The sequence below is a fragment of the Corythoichthys intestinalis genome, chromosome 15, assembly GCF_030265065.1.
Source record: "Corythoichthys intestinalis isolate RoL2023-P3 chromosome 15, ASM3026506v1, whole genome shotgun sequence".
Lineage (NCBI taxonomy): Eukaryota > Metazoa > Chordata > Actinopteri > Syngnathiformes > Syngnathidae > Corythoichthys > Corythoichthys intestinalis.
This window is the reverse complement of record NC_080409.1, coordinates 11,379,259-11,403,425: the sequence shown is the minus strand read 5'-3', so window position 1 is coordinate 11,403,425 and position 24,167 is coordinate 11,379,259. Positions and strand designations below refer to the sequence as shown.

Here is a 24,167-nt window from a genome sequence, read left to right as displayed (position 1 = left end):
TAAAGATACAACCCTTAGCAAAAAGTATGGAATCACCAGTCACGGACGAGCACTCACTCAGACATTTTTTTATGTAGAACAAACTCAGATAAAAAGCTTGAAAAAATAATGAATTAGTTCAAAAGTGCAACTCTTTAGCATTCTGAAACACTAAAAGAAATGAATAAAAACATTGTGGTGGTCAGTAAATGTTATTTTTATAGAGCAAGTGCAGGGAAATAAATATAGAATCACTCCATTCTGAGGAAAAATATATGGAATCATGAGAAACAAACGAAGAAATACCAATCACAACACATCTCTAGTATTTAGTAGCACCACCTCTGGCTTTTATGACAGCTTGCAGTCTCTGAGGCATGGACTTGATGAGTATTCTTCATCAATTTGGTGCCAACTCTTTTTGATTGCAGTTGCCAGATCATCCTTGCTGTGGACAATTGTTTTCAATTTCCACCACAGGTTTTCAATAGGTTTGAGATCTGGGCTATAGACCCTACCCACCGACGTCACAAAACCACGTGCTCGCTGTATGGTTCCGCCCACTTGTCCGTCATTTTGTCTCTGTATTAGCATTGGTTTCAATTGATCGAGGAATTTAAAATGCATTTCATGGAAGACCCGGTGTTCGGCCATTCCTTACTACGCGGCGAAACGTCCTACACAATGCTCAGGGCGCTTGCGCATGCATCCACACGCATGCGCACATCGGTTAGAAGCGGCGAGTACTCACTATTTTTGTTTTTATTTAGTTATTTAGAACCTTTTCACTGCCTCAAAGATACTTTTTGCATGTATTACCCTCTCATACTTTTAACCATTGTGTTTTTTTGTGTTAGCTTTGAACCAGTTGACCACATTAGACACGTAGCGTATTTAAACCGTCATTATTTGATATAACTACATTTAAGTATTTTCTGCAGGCATTTTTTCAGTACATTATTCCTGTATGCATCCAAACAAAACAAGTTTAGAGCGCACGGTAGTACTTTAGGTGTCAAATTCGACCAATGTAGGACGTTTCGCCGATGTAGGATATTTTGGCAGAACACCGGTGCTTTCTGATGCCGTAAACTCACTGGATGTGTTGCATAAAAGGCGTTATGTGGAAAAGCTTCGTTCTATACAGTCGCCAGATCCATATTTGATGCCCAAATCGATGTTTTTCGACCCACTGTCTTCGCTCTGTCTGCCTGACATCTGCTACGCTGATATTTACAATTATCTTGTCCACACAAAATCAGCCTATTCTCACGAAAATTTGAAAAACTTCAAGAGCTTGGAGGCTTATAAATACTTTGTTGCTGGTTGGGTGAAACAGGTCCTCGTCCACGAAAATTCGGCAGGAATCTATCTTGTGCTTGGAAAGGTGAGTTACGAAATTTTCAATTCAAAATCTTTTGTTATTGCTAACATCCACTGTCAAGTCTAATGTATTTCATGTCGTTTGTCAATGGAGTTAAGGCTTTTAATGTTTATATGGTTTAGCGATAGCACTCTCACTACATACATACGTGTATGTTGTCGGCGATTAGCCTAGCAATGATCTTAATTGTGGTTATTTGTCAGCCCAAAACCCTCTAAGTATATCTTAAATGCATCTTACCGGATATAAAATGACTACTACATAGTCTGTGGTGATTTTTTGGTGCCCAGTTTTCACGTCGAATTGCAGCCGTCCATTTCGCTCTCCTCTTTGGATCCCTCGGAATACGGTAAAATTTCAAGTCTCTCCTTCCATCTTCTCTGTTAGTGCAACCAACAGCCACACACGCCTTCACCATTTTGATTATTAATGTTAAGGAGCAGAAAAACACGCCGTAAATAGGAGGAATGTACGTAGCCGTAACAGGTTAACACTATGTTTTGACGGACAATTGGGCGGTACCATTCAGGAGAGCTGAGTTGTGACGTCACGTGGGTAGGGTCTATTTGCAGGCCACGTCATTGACTGGATGAGTCTTTCTCCAAGAAATGCTTTAACAGTTTTAGCTCTGTGACATGATGCATTGTCATCTTGGAAAATGACAAACATATTTTCAACTGAAGGGATAATAAAGCTGGCTAAAATTTCGATGTAAAATTGTGCATATATTGAATATTTAACCACAGCCATCTCCCCAGTGCCTTTGCCTGCGATGAACCTCCTTATCATCAAGGACTGAGGGAATTTTGATGTTTTCTTCAGGCAGTCATCTTTGTAAATCTTGCTGGAACGGCACCTAACAAAAGTTCCAGCATCGTCATCTTGTCCAATGCCGATTCTTGACTCATCACTGAAAATAACCTTAATCCAGTCGTTCACAGTCCATGATTGCCTCTCCTTAGCCCATTGCAGTCTTGTTCTTTTCTGTTTAAGTGTCAATGAGGATTTCCTTTTAGCTTCCCTGCATGAAAATCCCATTTCCTTTAGGCGATTTTGCACAGTTCTGTCACATACCTTGACACCAGCTTTCTCCCATTGATTCTTCATTTGTCTATTTTGCACAGTTCTGTCACATACCTTGACTCCAGCTTTCTCCCATTTATTCTTCATTTGTCTTGTTGTACATCTTCTGCCTCCTCCTTTAGTTGTTTGTCATGACGTTTAGATGTCTTCCTCGGTCTACCAGTACACTTAACTTTAACAACCTTGCCATGCTGTTTGTACGTGGTCCAGATTTGATTTGATACAGCTGACTGTGAACAGCCCACATCTTTGACATCTCTCTTGTGGGATCCATGATTCTTGTGAATCCACTTGGTCCAGCAGCCCTCCAAGGTGTGATAACTGCACTGTTTTTAACTGCTGACTATAGAGCAGATCTAATCTGAGGCAGGGGCCCAATTAAGGAAAGGAAATTGACTGGGTGTGTCTGTATTTTCTACTCAAAATAGAGTGATTCCATTTTTTTTCTTCAGAATGGAGTGATTCTATATTTTTTTTCCCTGCACTTGCTCTATAAAAGTAACATTTACTGACCACCACAATGTCTTTTATTCATTACTTTTAGTGTTTCTGAATGCCAAGGAGTTGCAATTTTGAACTACAGTAATTCATTATTTTTTCAAGCTTTTTATCTGACTTTGTTCTACATAATAAAATGTCTGAGTGAGTGCTCGTCCGAGACTGGTGATTCCATACTTTTTGCTAGTTTTTTTTTTTTTTGGTATCGTGAGATCATCGTCCTCGTGAGCCTTGCATCCCGATTCGTATCGTGAGCTACCCAGAAGTTCCCACTTTCCACCCCTACTTTTGATGCTGACAGTGAAATTTTCAACCATAAAAACAATATTCATATTTGTTATTGTTGCTGTGGTAGCTAAAGTTGTTGAAAGTTGTTGAATTTGATTTTCTCAGGTCCGGGGAGAACCAGGTCACCATGCACAAGTGTTTTTTACTTCTGGTTTTTATGGTCCTTATCCTGCCTTCGCTCGGTCTCTCCAGGTACGCCCACAAATGCAGCAAAAGTACTTTTTTTTTTCTTTTTTGTCTGTGTTCTCCAAATAAACATTGCTGCTTACTTCGTATGTGTCCTCTCTAGTCTGGACCTGTTCTTCACTTGGCTTTTTGATGTCAACTTTCTAGATGAAAAGGATGTCAAATTCCAGTAAGATGCCAAACCTGTCCATGTATTCAAATGTTCTTTATTTCTAAAACATCCATGATGGACTTTTTTTTTTTTGTACGTGCAGGTGTGTTTTTCTCCCGGACAACGGCGCTTTCTTTGTAAACTACGTCATCACTTCCGGGCTCATCGGCACCGCCATGGAGCTGCTTCGCATCCCCGCGCTGATGGTGTACGGCCTTCGTCTTTGCTTTGCAAAATCTCAGGCTGAGCGTATTCATGTCAAACGGGTGAGCCTCTTTTTCAGTCTTTACCGAGTATTCCAGATTGGGGTCACATTTTTCTGTGCTTGCAGAGTCAGACCTACGAGTTCCAATTTGGCCTGGAGTACGCTTGGACCATGTGTATCTTTTCTGTCAGTGTGACCTACAGCATCACTTGTCCTATTATTACACCCTTTGGTGAGTGAAACGCGCTAAACTTCACATTGCCTTGTACCCTCACTTCACCCCGTGTGTGTCTGTCTCAACCCTAACCTCAATCTTCTCTTCTGTCTGTCAGTCGAGTGCAGACTGTGAATTTTCTGCCCTGGTCCCAGACACTATGACAAACCATGTTTTTAGCGCCAGACGCCCACACTGGCTGCTATCTCAGCTACAGACTTAACCGTTTTGTCAAATTTACTGTCATTCTCACTTTGGAGGGACTGGGGAAGACGCAGTGATGGAATGTACTGAAGTGAAAATACTTCCTTACTGTACTGAACTACATTTATGTGTAGCTGTACTTTACTTGAGTACAAATATGAAGTGGTACTTTTTACTTTTCACTAGAGGTGCACGATAATTATCGGTCCCATAATAGAAATTATGACGTCATCCCAATAACTCCAATAACATTATGTATTATCGGGCCTATTAATAATATTTTTGGCACGGTGTCGGATTGGGATGTAAGCGTTTGTTTCCACTCCTGTTTTGCGAGTATGCAAAGTTTTGTTAGTGTTCTACAGGCTGTATTTTTCCTTCAATGAGTTAGTTATAAACTAGGGCTGTCAAACGATTAAAATTTTTAATCGAGTTAATTACAGCTTAAAAATTAATTAATCGTAATTAATCGCAATTAATCGCAATTCAAGCCATTTATAAAATATGCCATGTTTTTCTGTAAATTATACTGTATATTCTGTAAAATAAATTGTTGGAATGGAAAGATAAGACACGAGATGGATATATACATTCAACATACGGTATATAAGGACTGTAGTGGGCATTTCACTCTACTGTCATTTAAATCTGTCTATGCTGTCCTCACTCCGAAGCGTCTACTTTTTCCAAAGCTAGACAGCTAGTGAACGACGCCATAATAATCAGACTTCTTTCTTTTTCATCTGATTTATTTATAAAATGGCCTCAAACCATTGTCCTCTTTAGACCGTCGTAAAACTACCAAAAAAAAGTACACAAGCATTGCATTAGCAACAACGTTAGCTTAGCACGCTATACAGGTTCACAAAACATAAACAAAAAGAGTCTCATACAAAAAATATAACATTTCGCTTACTAACATAATATGTGCATTATTTACAACAACCATACTTACGGACAAATCTTGTCCAAGGATCATATAAGCACAACATTACAACGTAGAAGTCAGCCCGAGACGTCCTGCAGCCATATTGAACTGGCAAGAACACAATAAACCATGTCGCAAAGCGACCACAAGAGTTCGCTGTTAGCACAAAAAGCTTTGCTGTAAAACTTACCAAAAGGCAGAATACTGTCTGAGCGGGACATGTGCGTTAATTGCATCAAATATTTTAACGTGATAGATTAAAAAAATTAATTACCGCGCGTTAACGCGATAATTTTGACAGCCCTATTATAAACCTTACTATGGAAATTAGCAAATTTTGCATTTTACAGTGTTATGTTTACAAGTTCTTGAGAGGCCTTTCGGTTATTGATAGGCTTGCTGTTCTATAATTGCCACGTTAAGAAAGTTGTTTCATGGACCAAGACGACAAAAGTCTCCTCTCCTATTGCACCAAATGTTTTATCTGCTGACAAAACACAATACATGTTGGGTTTATGTTTGTTTTAGATCAGTTCTCATTGTTCAAGGGAACACATCGTCAATGATATTGACTGCTTGATTGTGATTGACTCGAATTATATTTATTTGAAAAAATTAATATGACCACTTTTTTGAAGTCAAAGCTGTTCTTGTCTTTGTTTTGTTCATTATAATAATGTTCATGTCATCATGAAAATTCTGGTTTGGTCAAAGGCAAATCTATGCTGAATCAACCACTAGATTTTTGACCTACAGGTGTTTAAAAACTCAGATAAATATACATTGAAAAATTATAGACATATTATCGGTTATCGTATTGGTATCGGCCTTGGGGAGCAAGAAGATATCGATATCGGTGTCAAAAAATGGATATCGTGCACCCCTACTTTTCACTACTTTTTACTTTTCACTACATTTTACTCCACTACTTCTCAAATTGCTGCCTGCATTACTCGTTACTTTTGTTTGTTTTCGTTTTTTTTCAAACTTTAAATTTTCATTTTCATGCCTCGGAAGCAATCGATAAGCCCCGAGCAACTATACCGTAATTGAGCACTAGAGGCAGCAACACGAGTACAAGCAAGATTAGGGAGTAAAAACCAATAATGGGCAAAACTGATCAAATTGAGCAGTCAATTTATTTTCTGGTTCTTTCTTTGAATATTGACTCAGATCTGTGTATGTATGTAAGTATATTAAAATATATATGTTTAGATATTTTTGCACCCCTTGTGATTTTGCAAGTTTACCCACTTAGAAAATAGGTAGAGGTCTGAAATTTCAATCATAGGTACATTCCCACTTATAGGGACATGATCTAAAAAAAAAAAAATCCAGAACTCACATTGTATGATTTTTCAATAATTTATTGGTAATTTACTGGGGTATTTGTACTGTATTTGTATTTTTACCTCTGAGAAAATCAGTTCTAATATTTAGTGCAGAAGCCTTTGTTTGCAATTGCAGAGGTCAGACGCGTTCTGTAATTCTTCACCAGGTTTTCACTTATGGAAACAGGGATTTTGGCCCATTCCTCCACACAAATATTCTCTAGATCTGTCAAGTTTCAGCTCCTTCCAAAGAGTTTCTATCTTATTAAATTCTGGGGACTGGCTAGAACCTTGATATGCTTTTTACGCAGCCAATCTTTGGTCAGCTTGGCTGTGTGCTTCAGACTATTGTCACGTTGGAAGTCCAGCCACGACTAATCTTCAAGTCTCTGACTGAGGAAAGGAGGTTATGGCTCAAAATCTGACGATACATTTCACCATATAGCCTCTGCTTTACACAGTACAGTCGTTCCCTTTGCGGAAAAGCAGTCCCAAACATGATGTTTCCACCCCCATACTTCACAGTGGGGATGGTGTTCTTGGGATTGTACTCATTCTTCTTTTGAGTGATGCCCCACGAGGAGAAATTTTACATTGAGCCCCAGTCCGAGGTAGAGTATCTGTCATGTTTAGCCTTTTCCGTTTTCTAACAATACCTGCAACTGCTGATTTATTCTCACCAAGCTGCTTTCCAATTGTCCCATAGCCTTTTCCAACTTTTCAGCGCTCAGCAATTTTTTTCTGTGTTGTCTTTCGAAAGCTCTCTGGTCTTGCGCATGGTAGCAGTTGTGGGGTGCACAGGTGAGAACATTGATCTCAAACAGGTGGTGGGCGGGTGGTAACTCATGGGGTAAAGGTGTACTTTTTTTCAGGGGGACTGACAACTGTATGAGCGTCATTATTATTGCTGATTCTCAGGGATTACAAATCCTTATGAACCCCAGTAAATCACAAATAAATTATTTTTTTTAAATCATACAATGTGATTTCTGGATTTGTTTTTTAGATTCACTATGAGTGGAAATTCATCTGTGATTGAAATTTCAGAGCTCTACCAATTTTCTAAATGGGTGAACTTGCAAAATCACAAGGGGTGCAAATACCTCTGCTCTTCTCACTGTATATACAATATACAGGACAAGCCAAAAGTTTGGACACAATTCATTCAATGCAACACAAATGAAGGTCCCAACCACATTGATAAAGCAATACATTCCACTAATCAACCCTGAAAAGGCATACCTGAAGGCCAGTTAATGGGGGCGCGGATGGTCCTGGGGACCACCCTGGGTCCTTGGGGTATGACTTTAGCCCATTTACTGGAGCTGCGGGAGGAGGGATGTGCTGCGCTGGCTCACCCCCCGTGTTGGCTTGGGAGGAGCTGTGGCCCTGGGGCAGCGCCCGCGCAGCATTTCCACTTGTCTGCAGGACTATCATACATCTGATGGGATTCATGGATGACTGGGTGCAACTAGACACACACAAACTATCGGTCCCAGGATTAGCAATCAGGCAGCGTAGAATAGGATGTCAACACATCTACACTTATAAGTGATACATTAAAGCTGTTCAGTCATTAGGACACTCAGATTCCAATTCTCCGTGTCAAGCAGCTGAACAGGACAGGTTAAAAAAAAAAAAACATTGACTAATGAATGATTAATTCACGTTCATCACATGCTTCGATATTTGACTAATGATCAAACTGCTGTATTCAAACAATCCTCAGTGATGTTTTGCGTGTTGACCAGGACTTAGAGATGTTTTAATTACAGTGCCTTGCAAAAGTATTCGGCCCCCTCGAACCTTGCAACCTTTCGCCACATTTCAGGCTTCAAACAAAAAGATATAAAATTTTAATTTTTTGTCAAGAATCAACAACAAGTGGGACACAATCGTGAAGTGGAACAAAATTTATTGGATAATTTAAACTTTTTTAACAAATAAAAAACTGAAAAGTGGGGCGTGAAATATTATTCGGCCCCCTTGCGTTAATACTTTGTAGCGCCACCTTTTGCTCCAATTACAGCTGCAAGTCACTTGGGGTATGTTTCTATCAGTTTTGCACATCAAGAGACTGACATTCTTGCCCATTCTTCCTTGCAAAACAGCTCGAGCTCAATGAGGTTGGATGGAGAGTGTTTGTGAACAGCAGTCTTCAGCTCTTTCCACAGATTCTCGATTGGATTCAGGTCTGGACTTTGACTTGGCCATTCTAACACCTGGATACGTTTATTTTTTAACCATTCCATTGTAGATTTGGCTTTATGTTTTGGATCATTGTCCTGTTGGAAGATAAATCTCCGTCCCAGTCTCAGGTCTTGTGCAGATACCAACAGGTTTTCTTCCAGAATGTTCCTGTATTTGGCTGCATCCATCTTCCCGTCAATTTTAACCATCTTCCCTGTCCCTGCTGAAGAAAAGCAGGCCCAAACCATGATGCTGCCACCACCATGTTTGACAGTGGGGATGGTGTGTTCAGGGTGATGAGCTGTGTTGCTTTTACGCCAAACATATCGTTTTGCATTGTGGCCAAAAAGTTCAATTTTGGTTTCATCTGACCAGAGCACCTTCTTCCACATGTTTGGTGTGTCTCCCAGGTGGCTTGTGGCAAACTTTAAACGAGACTTTTTATGGATATCTTTGAGAAATGGCTTTCTTCTTGCCACTCTTCCATAAAGGCCAGATTTGTGCAGTGTACGACTGATTGTTGTCCTATGGACAGACTCTCCCACCTCAGCTGTAGATCTCTGCAGTTCATCCAGAGTGATCATGGGCCTCTTGGCTGCATCTCTGATCAGTTTTCTCCTTGTTTGAGAAGAAAGTTTGGAAGGACGGCCGGGTCTTGGTAGATTTGCAGTGTTCTGATGCTCCTTCCATTTCAATATGATGGCTTGCACAGTGCTCCTTGAGATGTTTAAAGCTTGAGAAATCTTTTTGTATCCAAATCCGGCTTTAAACCTCTCCACAACAGTATCTCGGACCTGCCTGGTGTGTTCCTTGGTTTTCATAATGCTCTCTGCACTTTAAACAGAACCCTGTGACTATCACAGAGCAGGTGCATTTATACGGAGACTTGATTACACACAGGTGGATTCTATTTATCATCGTCGGTCATTTAGGACAACATTGGATCATTCAGAGATCCTCACTGAATTTCTGAAGTGAGTTTGCTGCACTGAAAGTAAAGGGGCCGAATAATATTGCACGCCCCACTTTTCAGTTTTTTATTTGTTAAAAAAGTTTCAATTATCCAATAAATGTTGTTCCACTTCACGATTGTGTCCCACTTGTTGTTGATTCTTGACAAAAAAAATTAATTTCATATCTTTATGTTTGAAGCCTTAAATGTGGCGAAAGGTTGCAAGATTCAAGGGGGCCGAATACTTTTGCAAGGCACTGTATTTGCACTTCACTTACTTTTACGTGCTACACTGTCACGTGTCTTTCATGTGTAGAATTTGATTACATTTGGATGTAAACACAACATTCAAAGTAAACTGGACTAAAGTAGTTCAAAGAACATGTAAAGTAAATTTGAAAAAACTCAACATTTTAAGTAGAGTTGTCAGATAATATAGCCGACCGACCGATATCCTGATGCTGTCCAACTTCAAAAAAACGATATGCGGTCGTGGACTTAACATATAACTGCTAATTGTGTTATGATGTCCCACTGGGTGCTTTAATGATAAATGTAACAACTTCAAGGTTTTCCAAATAACAACTGAAGTTCTGTCATCTAAATCCGATATCCAGGTCTGCTGTATGTGATCCTAAAGCACATGGTTGACCGCTACAACATCTACTATGCGTACGTTCCAACCAAGCTCAACCAGCGCATCCACAGAGCTGCCATCCATCAGGTCATCTTGGCTCCCATCCTCTGTATCTTCTGGCTGCTCTTCTTCTCCGTTCTTAGATTAGGTACTGCTTGATTTCAATCCTGTTTCCCCACGTACTTACTGATATTATGCCACGAGTCGTGGTGACATTTTGAATGATTGTGTGCTGCCTTTCACAGGTGCAGTGCATCCCATAACCTTGTTTACTTTGGCGTCCCTGCTGTCCTCCATTGTGGTTTCCTTTTTCCGCTTGTGCCTTAAAAAGCAACCTGACAAGTCAACAAGCTACCAGGTAGTCCTAATGGAACTCAGATTTTGATTATTGAATTATTATTTTCACGCATCTCATCTTTCCATGGACCATTTTGTGTTTATTTCAGATGTCTAATCAACCAGCAGAGAGAACATTCCAAGAAGCAGACAGGAGTACAGTTACTGCAACCACTGCTTCCAATGTAAAGTACAATTTTTTTTATGATCAGCTAGTTTGACTGACAGTTTGACAGGTTTTTAAGTTGCATAGGCAACCGTATGATTTTTAAATAACTACATTCATAGTCTCTCTTGGAAGGACTGTTGCAGTAGCATTCTGGATTAGTTGCTGCATCCTGATTTATTTTTTGTTGAGACCTGTGAATAGGCCAATGCATGACATTGGATATGTTTACATGAACACTTTTGGACGTACTCGAGTTACGCGATTTCGACTTGACGCTCGACTTTACATCTTGGCCATTCTCACGAATATGAACCTAATTAATTGATTGGCTCAATAATCAATGCAAAATAAATCTGTTGATTTATACTAACTTTCATGTATATTGGTTCAGGTGATATAATGTTCGATTCAAACACTCTTGAAAAACTACACATGAAACATTTCGAGGTGCAACTCCCTTTGTTGAAAAAACAGGGAGCTATCCAAGAATGGGTCCACTTCTGGAGGACACTGGAGCACCCTTAGACTCAAACTAAAGTATTGTAGAAGTGATTTGGGAAAAAATGAATGGAAAAAAATCTAAGATATCCAAGGACCGATCTACATCTAAGGCAGACTAGACTACCCCAAGACTCGAGCCAAAGTACTCTCATGAAATTCTGATGTGTGATTTCATTTCAGATTCATTTCACAGTGTACCTGTTTTTTTAATAAAGGGACTTGCACTCTGAAGCCACTGCGTTGCATTACCGTTAGAGGTGTGCAAAATTTCCGATTCTTAGATTATTCGCGATTCGGCCGTGGAAGATTCGAGAACGATTCACAAACGTCCAAATTCCGATTATTGAAATATGCCAAGTAAAGCAGAAGTACGACACACTCAGCGCGCCGCGCAGTCTTTGGTACGCAATTAGGGACGGAGCGAGAGTAGCTAAACATCATGCTTCTCATTACCCGGCCCCTCGGGTAACGCCAATGCTCAACTCACGGCTCTAGCTCAACTCATGCCACGAGATAAAAAAAAAACAACAACAACATACCTGACTGCTGCCGAAAAGCTGCTACAAGCCACATTATGTTACGGTAGATATAATTTATATAGGACTAGATGCATTATAACTTCGGTATCGTTACCAGCACATCTACAAAAAACTAGATGCGGGCGTAACGGCCGCCATCTTAAAGCAGTACACTTCCCTGCAAGGCTGCTGTTGCGAACCTTCCAAGTGAACCTAATTAACTTTTTATCTAAAATACTCCTAAATCGGTAAAATATTGACTTGAATCTATCTTTAAAAAAGTTTTAAAACTTTTACATGTTGAAAGTAGACAAAAGAGAAATTATGGAATAACAGGAGCAATTTTAACAACTTTAACGGTTGATTCACAACATTAAATTAATTGAAAGTAGTTTAAAGCTGCTGATATAGAATGGGGACTGGAGTTTTTTATTTACTGTTATTTTTGTATATTTGTTTACTGCTATATGTTAACTTGATACTGAAATAGTAGTTTGGTTTAGCCTGAGAGGATTTTTGAACAATTTTGGAACTAATGTACAAAACAAATTAAAAAAAAAAAAATAATAATAATAATAATAATAATATCAATAATCAATAATCGTTTTATAATCGAATCGGAGCCTCTGAATCGTAATCGTAATCGAATCGTTAGGTGCCCAAAGATTCCCAGCTCTAATTACCGTAATGCACATAATGCAAACAATGATCCAAATGTTGACTTTGTTGTTCTTTGTAGAGGCTGGCCTGACCGCAGTAGTTTTGCAGGTTAGCAAGTTTAACACAGTTTAATGTTATGCTAACTCTGATGCAGGTGGGACTTTCAGTAGCATAATTAGTGGTGATTGTGGCTGCTGCTGCTGGACGAAAAAAAACTTCTAATATCCCTCCTTTACCAAGAAGGCATGTTATCGACATGAATCTGTCGAGGCTGTGTGATTGTGTGAGTGAGTCTGTGTGGCGGGGTGTGGGACGGTCAGCAAATCAAACGTGCGTTTGAGGGGAAAAAAATGGACTGACACATTCAGCAAGTAGAAAAGGATAAAAGTAAGTCTTGAACATAATAAAGCTAATTCACTTCATAATGGTAAGGTCTATTCTGTCCTTACAAGACAATCTAAATTACCGATATAACTCAACTAATTAAATAATGCAAATAAGGTGGCCTAAAATTTGGTGGAGACAATCTGAGCATCCCGAAAAGGTGGTAGTGTTATGTCTCTACCGTTCCTATGCAAACCTACGCCCTTGCCACTACTTGATTTTGTTGGGCTTCGGGAGTCCGCGCTATTCTGGAAAAAATCTAAGTGAACCCCATGACCCGATTGACTGGGTGACACCCTTTACTGTACGTTGTTGTCCCTTCAGCTGTTTGTGGCGTCCGTCCTGCTGGAGCCGGAGCTCGCCTTGACCCCCATGCCCTCCCCGGCCCACCACAGCTATGGCGCCATGGCCAGCTCCCAGAGTTCAGCCCACGGCCCAGCAGGAGAGGAGGAGGAGGAGGGAGACGAAGAGCACACCCAGACCCGTGAGACCGAGCTCCGAGACCCCCCTGACACCTCTTGCTCCAGCCCACTCATCGACAGTCCAGCGGGCTACCAGTAATGCCACTTCCCCTTAAATCATGCCGCAACGATGCCACGTTTCTTCTTTCCACTTGACTTCGGACTCCGCAGTAGTGGAGATTATTCAAGCCCAAGAGGAAAACACTGGAGCTACGTAATCATATCCAGAACACGGCTAATACGCCTGAAGCGCACGTCACTGTAGAATCCATCCTCCTCCATGACTCTTTACTGTCAATTCACTACAAAACGATGAAAGACAAACTATCTTTGGGTCTTTTGTCACAAACCTTTTGCCCCTCGGACACGAGCGGAGGTGAAAGATCCCACCGCGGTGGGCGGTGTGAGCAGGCTCGCCCTGCCAGACTGACAGAGTGGTCCCGGCTCGGGTGATATCTGCTTGATGGAGGCTGGAGGAGGGGAGCGACTTGTGAAGCCATCTGCAGTGAGAGAGCTGACAGACGGAGGGTGCAATGTAACGCAGAGATAAGATATGTACACTCTCTGTCCTTCACAAGCAATGCTACTCTGTCTGAAGCTGATTACTTTAAGGGCAGATGGAGTGTTTATCGGGTTTCGGTGTAATTTAACGAAATTAAACTTCGGACGAGTTCGTCAAAATGATGTCGTTTGTAACGCGTAACTGCGAGAAGAATTTGTTTTTTTGCTGTATTTTTTAGCACTCGTCAGTACTGCCTTCTCCAACCCGGAAGTGTGACGTCATTTACAGAAAACAACAGACGACATGGCTGACTTTATCCTTAGCAGCAGCTGCAGCAATAGTGATGTTTCCAGCGAAAGTAGCCGTTCAGCATCGCTTTTTCGTGACGTTAACTATTATGGGGCACCGTTTGTAAAGCAGCACATGCTCAAAATTACGACAACATTTTCTCACATTTAGCGCCACACAGTGTTTAAAATGGTTTGAAATTTTTAGAGACACTTTTTTTTGCCCATTTACAACATTATTTAGCAACTTAAATATTTATTTTTAAATAAGAAGTTTTGGACCTGATTGTTTAAATCCAGAACTAAATATTTAATTTAAATCTTAAACTTATATCCTATATCCTAAATGTTAAATCAGGAAACGGTCGGAACTAAATATTTAGCTTAATATGCAAATTTACATGACTGGAGACCGGAAGTAACAAAATAAAAGCTGGTGGAGCAGCTCAGACGGTCTGTTTACGTTGCTTAAAAATGAATAAAACCTACTCAACGGTGGCAGTCTGCTCTTGGACATGAGTCATTGTGATAATAAGAATATATAGGTACAATACATATTTAGGAGAAACTATTTAAAGAGTATTTTGTGTGCTCCAGCTTTTATTTTGTTACTTCCGGTCTCTCGTCATGTGAATTTGCATATTAATCTAAATATTTAGTTCCAACCATTTCCAGATTTAGCATTTAAGATATAGGATATAAATTTAGGCTTTAAATTAAATATTTAGTTCTGGATTTAAACAATCAGGCCCAAAACTTATTTAAAAATAAACATTTAAGTTGCTAAATAATGTAAATGTGCAAAAAAAAAAAAAAGTGACTCTAAAAATTTCACACCACGTTTAAAACACTGTGTGGCGCTAAATGTGAGAAAATGTTGTCGTAATTTTGAGCATGTGCTGCTTTACAAACGGCGCCCCATAAACGATGACGAAAGATTATATGTTTGAACCTGAGGTGTCAGATGATGACGATTCACTCTGTACGGCAGACGGTGGTGATTGGCGGTTCTAAACTTCACGAAAGGAAGAGTGGTAAGCCTTAGGGCTGCAGCTTTCGATTATTCAGGTAATCGATTAATCTATCGATTGGTTAGTTAGAATAATCGAGTAATCAGATTACAAACATTTTATGCATTGCAGAATACATTTTAGGAGATGTAAAACAAATGAAAAAGTGTTTATGCTTGAAATAACATTCATTTTGACATGCCAAGATTGCACTTTCAAAATAGTATTAAATGCAAATACTAAATAAAATTTCTGAATGTTTGTTCAAACAATGTAGAACTGCACTTTCATTTTACAGGAGCACTAAATGCATTTTAAAATAAAAATACCTAAGCTTAGCCTCAAACAGTATAAAGAAAATAACAATGTAAATAATAAATCAAGTACAAAAGAATAACTGCCTAACTTGCATAGCAATAGTTAGCTATGCTAGCTAGCTTAAATGCTATAAAATGTTCTCTTTACGAATCGTTCACATATTCCCACAAAAAAAACCTGCTAAATATACTAAACTAAATAACATGCACAAACAAACATTTGCTCAAACAAAAACTTAGATTATGTTGGTTTTAAGAGGCAACAGTTGGATTCAGCTATTTTAAAAGAGCTATGTCATATTCGCTGTTGCCACTAGAGGGCAGTGTATCCACCCTAATCAATAAAACTAAATGCCAACACTTTCAAAACAAACCCTTACAACGCCACTCTAATTAAACGAATCATCGAAGCAGCAAAAGTTGATTCGAAGCTTTTTTCTTATCGAATTACTCGAGTTAATCAATTAATAGTTGCAGCATGAGTAAGCCTACGTCTAGCATCGTGATTTCACTCTGAAGCTTTCTTTCTCCACTCATTCTGTGATTCAATTATCAGTAATTGCAAAAACAGACGAGTAGTTATACAGGTGGTCGGAATTAACCCTTTAAGTAAATACCCCCAAATTCCCCTAATAACTGTACAAAAACAGGTATTACACATCATATTAATAAAATAAAGTAAAAAATAAGATAGATAAATAGATATTACTTCCCTCCGGTAACATCAATCACACCATAGAATTTTGGGCCAGTGATAGTGTCGAGCCTTCGTGTGAGCAATTCCTCACTACACATCGAGATGACTAGGGTTGGGCATCGAGCATAGACGGGATCCGGGACTAACACTCCGGTTCTCCTGAAACGGTTCAATGTTTAAAATTTCGATTCCAAGTTTCGATGCCCTGACCACCAACCGGAAAAAATAGCTGCCGAACACCACGAAGAAGAAGCCACATGAAGACTAGCTCCATTATGAGCAAATCCAATGAAGTGGCTAATTTAGCGTAGCACAAAAAAATGCTGCTTCGCTTCACATAAATGACAACAAAGTATCAGAACAAACACACCAAAAATGATATCAGACTCTCTGTTGAAACGTGAAAACTTACGGATTTTGTTTTATCAAGGGTTCCCAACGATGTGTAGTGCAAAGGAGGTGTGTAGCGTCTGTACACCTCAAGGATCCTTTTCCAACTAAAGTAATGTTCTTTTTGCCTGCTGCTTCCAGTAAGTCACCACTAGGGGAAGCCAAGTGCATATCGTAAAACCAAAGAAAAACTGTAGAGTCCAGAGTTCCAATAGTGACATCTTGTGGACGGATGTACAATATATCAGTTTAGAAAGAAATTCAACTTAAAAAGTAGTCAACCTAAGATCAACACTCACCTGCATCTGCAAGATGTCAGCTCTTAACTAACTTGTAGAAATAACACCAAAAACAAACGATGAAATACAATAAATGCCTGCAGCATAAGACACTCTAAAACATAGGCAAAAGAATATGTTTAAATGTTTTCTTTGTGAGCTTTTGAAAAATAAACATCTTTGTGAAAGTGCTTTCCTGTGGAAAGAAACTTCATCATATTCAAGTTCAAAGACTGATATTTATATTAGGGCTGTCAAACAATTAAAATTTTTAATCGAGTTAATCACAGCTTAAAAATTAATTAATCGCAATGAATCGCAATTCAAACCATCTATAAAATATGCCATATTTTTCTGTAATTTATTGTTGGAATGGAAAGATAAGACACAAGACTGATATATATATTCAACATACTATACATAAGTACTGTATATGTTTATTATAACAATAAATCAACAAGATGGCATTAACATTACCATTCTGTCAGAGCGATCCATGGATAGAAAGACTTGTAGTTGTTAAAAGATAAATGTTAGTACAAGTTATAGAAATTTTATATTATGTTAATGTTTTCGTTTTAATAAAATTTGTAAAAATTTCAATCAAAAAATAAACTAGTAGCTCGCCATTGTTGATGTCAATAATTACACAATTCACATGGTGCTGAACCCAAAAAAATCAGTCGCACCAAGCGCCAGCAGAGGGCGACAAAACTCCAAAAAACACAAGTAACAAGTGCACATGACTGAGCTGTCATTTAAATCTGTTTGAGCGGGGCATGTGCGTTAATTGCGTCAAGTATTTTAACGTGATTAATTTAAAAAAATAATTACCACCCGTTAACGCAATAATTTTGACAGCCCTAATTTATATACAAGTTTAAAATAGCTCTGTGAGAAATTAATAGCAAAGTTAATCGAAAGTTCATATAATTTCAAAAAAATAATTGAGAAGTTAGGAAATTAATATAAACTATGCAATTTTTTTACCCTGCCTATTAAAAGAATCGGAATCGAGAGTCGTTTGGAACCGAAATCGAAACGTGGAATCGGAACCAGAACCATTCAAATTCAAACGATGCCCAACCCTAGAGATGACATGCTGAATCTCGTGAGTGAAAACCAGGGAATCTTTGCAATATTTGGCAAGGATAGCGTAGTACTTCCAAATTGGAGTGCTTGCGAGGCCTTCTGTAAATTACGTCATTGGGTAGCGGTCGGCAGTGAGGCGCGTCCTTCCTTGATAAGGTGTTGCTATGGCAGTAACTTAAAAACTCTGCGGTCGATTATTTTTTGGGGGGGAGTAATAAGAGTTTTAAGACAGCAAATGATGCATTCAATACAATTTCACCGAGTAAAACGCTCAAGAATTGAACTCTTCATCTGCCCTTTAAGCATTTATTTTTGCTCATATAAGTTATAATTTGGCCTTTTGAGTTGGTGAGTATCTACTTTCCTCTTTGCACAGCTAAGCCAAGGCATTGTTTACGTTGGAAATAAGAAAATTTCACAACAGATTGTTGGTGTACCTTCTGACATTGAGCATTTAAAACAGCTTTTGTCATGGATCTGCATTGTTTTGTTTTGTTTTGTTTTGTTTTTTTTAGATCTGAGTCACACCAGACCTGACATTAACCAAAATTGTTGCGGTCATGCTTCAGAAGTAGGGATGTCCCTATCGCATATTTTTGTACCAGAGTCCGAGTCACCTGATTTTGAGAATCTGCCAATAGAGTCCCCATCCGATACCGAAGTTTTTTTATTCTTTTTTTTTTTTCTGAACAAAAGTTACAAACGTTACTGTCCCACCGCTCGTTTATAATTTTTAAACAAGAATACGCAAGCTGCACTGGACAGTTTGGGCGCACTGCTTAACAGGAGAGAGGGTTTGGCGCGGTAAGAGCATGAAGCAGAAAAACATAAGTATGTATATTTTTAATGAAAAAAAAACTATCCTTTTCACCCGATTCGATCCTCTGAAAAATAGCGCTATCTGCCCGATTTCCAATCACTTGATTGGATCTGGACATCCCTATTCAGAAGAGTACCATTTTAAATTCTATTTTCATGAATTTTGTTCCGCTAGCGATGGGACTCGCATGTTCCTGGTTTACATCCACACACAAACCCGCCATGATTGTTCACTGCCAGCCCCGTGGTCAAAATGGTTTGGACTTGCAAAACCATCAAGTGACAGCGAATAAATTAACTGCGGTGCAATCATGGCTATGTGTCAAATGTACAGTAGTTGTTTTATTTCTGCTGACTTTATGACAACTGTGTTATCGTTTGAAGCATTATCTGGTTCATTTACAATACGTCTGTATTAGAGTTGTCCGATAATATCGGCGACCGATGATATCGACCGATAAAAGCATTTAAAATATTATCGGTATCAGTTTTGCGCCAGTAAGTTTGCTGTTTTACAAGTTAATGCACAGCCTGCAGCCTTTGTGCATGGGCTGGTCACAACTTAGCAAAGCAGCTGTGCTTGAAGTGACCTCTCTAGATGTCTCCAAACATAGATGCTTGTGATTACTTAATTGAGGGAAAGAACCGAGTCACTCATGGTGCACAAATAAAATGAACAATAAATGAATTATAAACTCATCACATATAACTACTGCATCGCCAGAAATAAATAGTCACTGAGAAAAGTAATAAAAACAACATAACATAGTTATAATGAAAACTGTGCCAAAAACCAGTAAAATGCATCTTTGGAAATGCCATGTCCTACGATTCCCTGCCTGTATTTGTAATTCTTTGGTCGCCCGCTAGTGACTCTTTGGGGCATTTAACGCAATTTATTCATGTATTCTTCCTCCTATTTTAGTTACGAAAATTTTGGCTAATCTCATTTGATTTAAATGGGACATTATTTTGGCAGTTGTTCTCTTATTTTTCACAGGATCTTTATTTTATTTGGAAAACCTTAAAGTTGTTATATTTATCATGATTGAAGCATCCAGTGGGGTATCACAAAACAATTAGCCGTAATATGTTAAGTCCCTGACTGCATATGTCAGTATCGGTTTATAGAGTTGGACAACATCGGGATATCGATTAAAAAGTCGTTATCGGACAACTCTAGTCTGAATCTATTCATTTTGCTTTTAGGTGTTTTTTGACCCCTCCTGGCGTAATTTTAGAGCGAATGTAAGATGACTTGACTATGTGCCGTCATCCCCGTCCTGCAATGGTCTCTTATTGCTGTGCCTTGAAAGAAGCACTCCCTTCTGTGTGACAATCCAGCATGGCCTGAAATATGCTGCATGAACTGAAGACTAAAGAGCAAGCAAATTAACTATAGAAGAGGATGACAACAGGAGAAAAAAAGTTGTTTGGAAAAAAAAATTGAGTGCAGAGCTTTTTTGCTTGTGGCTTTATGGTTCTTTTAGACAGCAAATACCAGACATTGTGAGCGAAAGAACCACTGACCGAAAGACTTGTAGGCTCTAATAAGCCACAATTGTTCTCTTTTACTAAAATATGTTATTAGAATTAGAATTGATTTAAAAATCTATAATCTTTTGTACGTTTTGACCAACAGAGGGCGCCATGTTTTACACGCCAATGCACGCTGGGCTGGGGGTGCGGACACAGAACTGTGGGATGAGTTCCCGACGTCATACCTACAATTCCAGCTCATCAGCAGTGTCTTTAAACCGATCCTTAGCGGGTTGCCAAGATATTGACTTGCTGCCATTTAACAGTTTGTATTCTCGATCCCTTCTTTGCTAGTTGCATCCTTGCCTTGTTTTTTTTTTTTTTTTTTTGTTCGTCTGCCTTTCACAGCGGCTTTCCCTTGGGTTTTATTTTTATTGATCCCAACCTATTGTCACGGACCTTTTTTTTTCCCTCCTTTTTTGCGATGGCGTGTTTTTTTTTGTGTGTGTGTGTTCAATAAACCCTTGTACGCAATCCCTCTGTTATTGTTGTCTGCTTTGGGGTCCAACCTTGCTTAAGCATTCGAGGACTGTCACAGTTTTGTTGGTTTTCATCTGAGGACTTGAGTTACGGATGTAGCTAATAGATCGATAAACAATACACACACTATCGATGTAGAAAAAAAAAAAAAAAACATGGTCCTTATGGTGTTAGATAATGTTACTAAACAATGTGGTCTTGAACGCTACCTGCATGCAACTAATGTGCTTTAAGTACATATAAAGTACACAACAGCCCTCTTTTATCTCATTGTGCAAAATAAGGCATCATTATAATCTGTTGGGGAGAAAATTATACGAATAGCCAGCCATCAAACTAAATTTAATACATTCATTCATTCGTTTTCTGTGTCGCTTATCCGTCTTAAAAATTTATTTACGCCGTATTCATGTTGCATATATATGTGCAGGGGCGGACTGGTAATCTGTGGCTTCTGGAGGATCACAGGACGGCCGGCGGCCGCCATTCATTATACATCACTGTTTTTATCCCCCCTATCCTCTGATTATCTACAGTTCACATCCAATCCGACAGGTGGCAGCAATGCGCCTGGCTGTTCACCGCCAATCTGATAGAAGAACGAAGAAAGCACAGAGTAGCCCTCATTGATTCCTTGTGGAAGCAAAATAGCGACGAGCGTTAATGCACAATATGGATGGTGGTGGCAAAAAAAGAAAGAAGGGTGGCGGGGAGAAGGTTAGGGAGAAAAAATTAAAGAAACTGGAGAGCGAAGCATCAAAATGTCATAAGTTGACAAATATTTTCGCAAGCATCAGTCTGGCTGCAACGGCCACGCCGGGTAACAACTGCCCAGCCCCCGGCGATGGTGAGAGTGGGAGCAGCAGCCGCTCTGACGTGCAGCTGGTGCAGGGAGAGAGAAAAGAAGAGGGAGGGAGTAATGATAAGCTGGTGGAAGTTCCCCAGACAAGCGCAGAGCAAGTAAATAGGGATGAAGAGGGTTACTTGCTCGGTATACTGGCAATTGTTATCCACCAGGTAGCTACATTTTAAATCCAATTCCAGTTCAGCCTTGCAGTACTTTGAGCGCTCCAAGTCAGACAGTCACAGTCTAGACACTTTTTTTAACTTACCACCCTCAGAAGACAAAACACCTGACTATACAAAGAGTATTCATACGCAAAGATGGCACAGATAGAAAATGGCTAACATACTGCAAAGAAAATCATTAACTATATTGTATATGCATAATAATGCAATGTGTAGTTCTTCATAGCCACTTCATTTTTCTCTCAAAGTGCACGAAATTGATGCATTTTACAATAAAATGTAAAAACAAAAACAAAAAAAATTCTCCCGGGGGGGCATGCCCCCGGCGCCCCCTAGGGGGTCTGTGTTTCCTTTCGTACAGCGATTCTTGTGGGCTGGGCTGAGTCAAAGTCCAGGGCTGCTTTTTGGTCCCAGTCCGCCCCTGTATATGTGTATGATGTAACTTGTTTATTTGGCACCTTTTGGATTATGAGAGTCCAAATGAATGTAAAAGAGTGCTTATACACTGCCACAAAAGCTTCAGGAGCAACATCTGATAAGGGCGCAAAATCTGAGAACACACTTTTACATGATAAAAATATGATGGTTGGTTGCCTGGTTCAGATCGGGTAATGCAGTACTCTCTCGGTGACGGAAGCAGAGCCCATTAGATGTCTCGGTTAAGGCAACTAGCACAACTAGCCTTTGTGGCGTACTCTTTTGAATCTCAGGCTCTTGCAAAATAATGCTGCTGTGAAATTAAACTAGCTTCAAGTTGCTTCAATTTATCGCTACGTATTTACCCTGTAATTTTGTCGTACATGTCAGCATGTCTTGTTTGGTAATATCGCCTCACATTGAACCATTAAAAGCAGCGACTGTCTCTTTGCAAATGAGGCAGACACAGTTGCGTATTTTAGAGAAGAAATAGTCCAATTTCCACCTATCCTTGAAGCGTCGGCCGTCGCAGTCAACTTTTTTTTTTTTTTTTTTTTTTTGTTAATTGTCGCCATTTTAGAAAATTGGGAGTAAAGGGTCACACGGGGTAATGTTGCTTAGAGTGCTGCTGCCTTTTACTGGGTAAATGCGGAGCAGCATTTAGTGTGTAAGCGACTTCATATGCTGGTAGCAGCAGGGCCGGATTATGGGGGGTCTGGGCCCCAGGGCCAGGAGTTTGCAGAATAATTTATAATTTAGTTTAATATAAGAATGACTGCCCCCTACATATTACCGCCATACCCAGTGTTGCCAATTTAGCGACTTTGTCACTAAATTTAGCGACTTCTGGCCATCTCAGGCGACTAAAACCTCATCTAGCAACTTAGCGACTTTTAAAGAGAATCTGGCAACTTAAAAAAAAATAAAAAATTTCTCTCGAGTGTCAGCATAATTGTTTTTCAATGTAACTTGCGGTTGCGCATGTAAATTAACCATGAACCCCAAATCGAGTACTTTCTCGGTGTACTGTAAAGCAGTGCACTTGAGTCGCACTGTACGCAATTTGACAGGTTAATACTGTCCCAAATCACACACTGCCCTTTCCCCCCCGGGCCCCTGGGCGCCGGCCCCACTGGCCCGGTCTGTAATACGGCCATGGGTAGCAGTACTGCTGACCAATTTATTAAGTCTGCGTGTGGGCCAGATGTTATTGATTTTATGACAGAGGCTGGGGGCCAGATGAAATTTTTCCACTGGCCACATTTGGCCCCCGGGCCCGACTTTGGACATGTCTGGGTTAGCACATCCGCCTAACATTTCTGAGATCATTAGTTCAATCCCGAGCACCGGGCACCAGCCTTCCTGTGTGGAGTTTGCAAATTCTCCCCATGCCTGCATGGGTTTTCTCCAGGCACTCAGGTGTCCTCCCACATCCCAAATACATGCTGATCGAACACTCTTAAATCGTCCCTTGGTATGAGCAGAGCGGTAGAGAAAGAGAGTTGCAACCCTCTCTGACCTCGCCGCTGGTAGTCACGTGGTTCATGTAGGGCGTGAGTAGTTCCAAGCACCAATGTGGTGATTGCGACATTTTTGGGAAAATGGATAAAATCACATATCTAAGTACTAGTTTGATTATGTCATTGCATTATAACATATATGTAAATGCTAGTTTTACATATGGATTGGTAAGACGACAACTGAAAACTATGTAAACTGTCACGCAGAAGGGAACTTTCCCATGTTGTGGAGTGAAAGTTTTATGTTTGTGTTAGCATTTGCACTGGAAATCGACTTTTACATTGAAATGCAAGATAATTTAGGCTTTTCCTTTTACACAACTAGAATACTGTTTTTTCCAGAGAAAGTCTAGATTCCTTTGATTCACCTACCTGTGGTAATATACTGTATAAAAGATAACACCATGTATAACAAATTTTGTTCCAAAGTTCTAAGTGGTAGTTCCTAGTTTGTTTCATCGCATTGATATATAAAAACAATTTTGTTTCCCAAAACATTTGGGTTTGTGGTCATGACTATTAATTCTATTT

General features: G+C 39.6%; 1 protein-coding gene across 2 annotated transcripts in view; it reads left to right on the top strand.

Annotated features, from left to right (window-relative positions):
* Positions 1 to 22,321, top strand: part of tmem63c (transmembrane protein 63C) — a 95,940-nt gene extending 73,619 nt beyond the window's left edge. The window contains exons 16-23 of one of the 2 annotated variants that reach the window (XM_057859656.1): positions 3,338 to 3,424; positions 3,522 to 3,587; positions 3,673 to 3,835; positions 3,901 to 4,006; positions 10,211 to 10,378; positions 10,476 to 10,588; positions 10,677 to 10,751; positions 20,294 to 22,321. In XM_057859656.1, coding sequence (XP_057715639.1) covers positions 3,338 to 3,424; positions 3,522 to 3,587; positions 3,673 to 3,835; positions 3,901 to 4,006; positions 10,211 to 10,378; positions 10,476 to 10,588; positions 10,677 to 10,751; positions 20,294 to 20,359 — 844 coding nt within the window. In that variant the 3' untranslated portion in view covers positions 20,360 to 22,321. Of the gene's footprint in view, positions 1 to 3,337; positions 3,425 to 3,521; positions 3,588 to 3,672; positions 3,836 to 3,900; positions 4,007 to 10,210; positions 10,379 to 10,475; positions 10,589 to 10,676; positions 10,752 to 13,122; positions 14,196 to 20,293 lie in introns of those variants that run through there. The other variant, XM_057859655.1, reaches the window with a different exon arrangement.
* Positions 22,322 to 24,167: the final 1,846 nt, after the last annotated feature.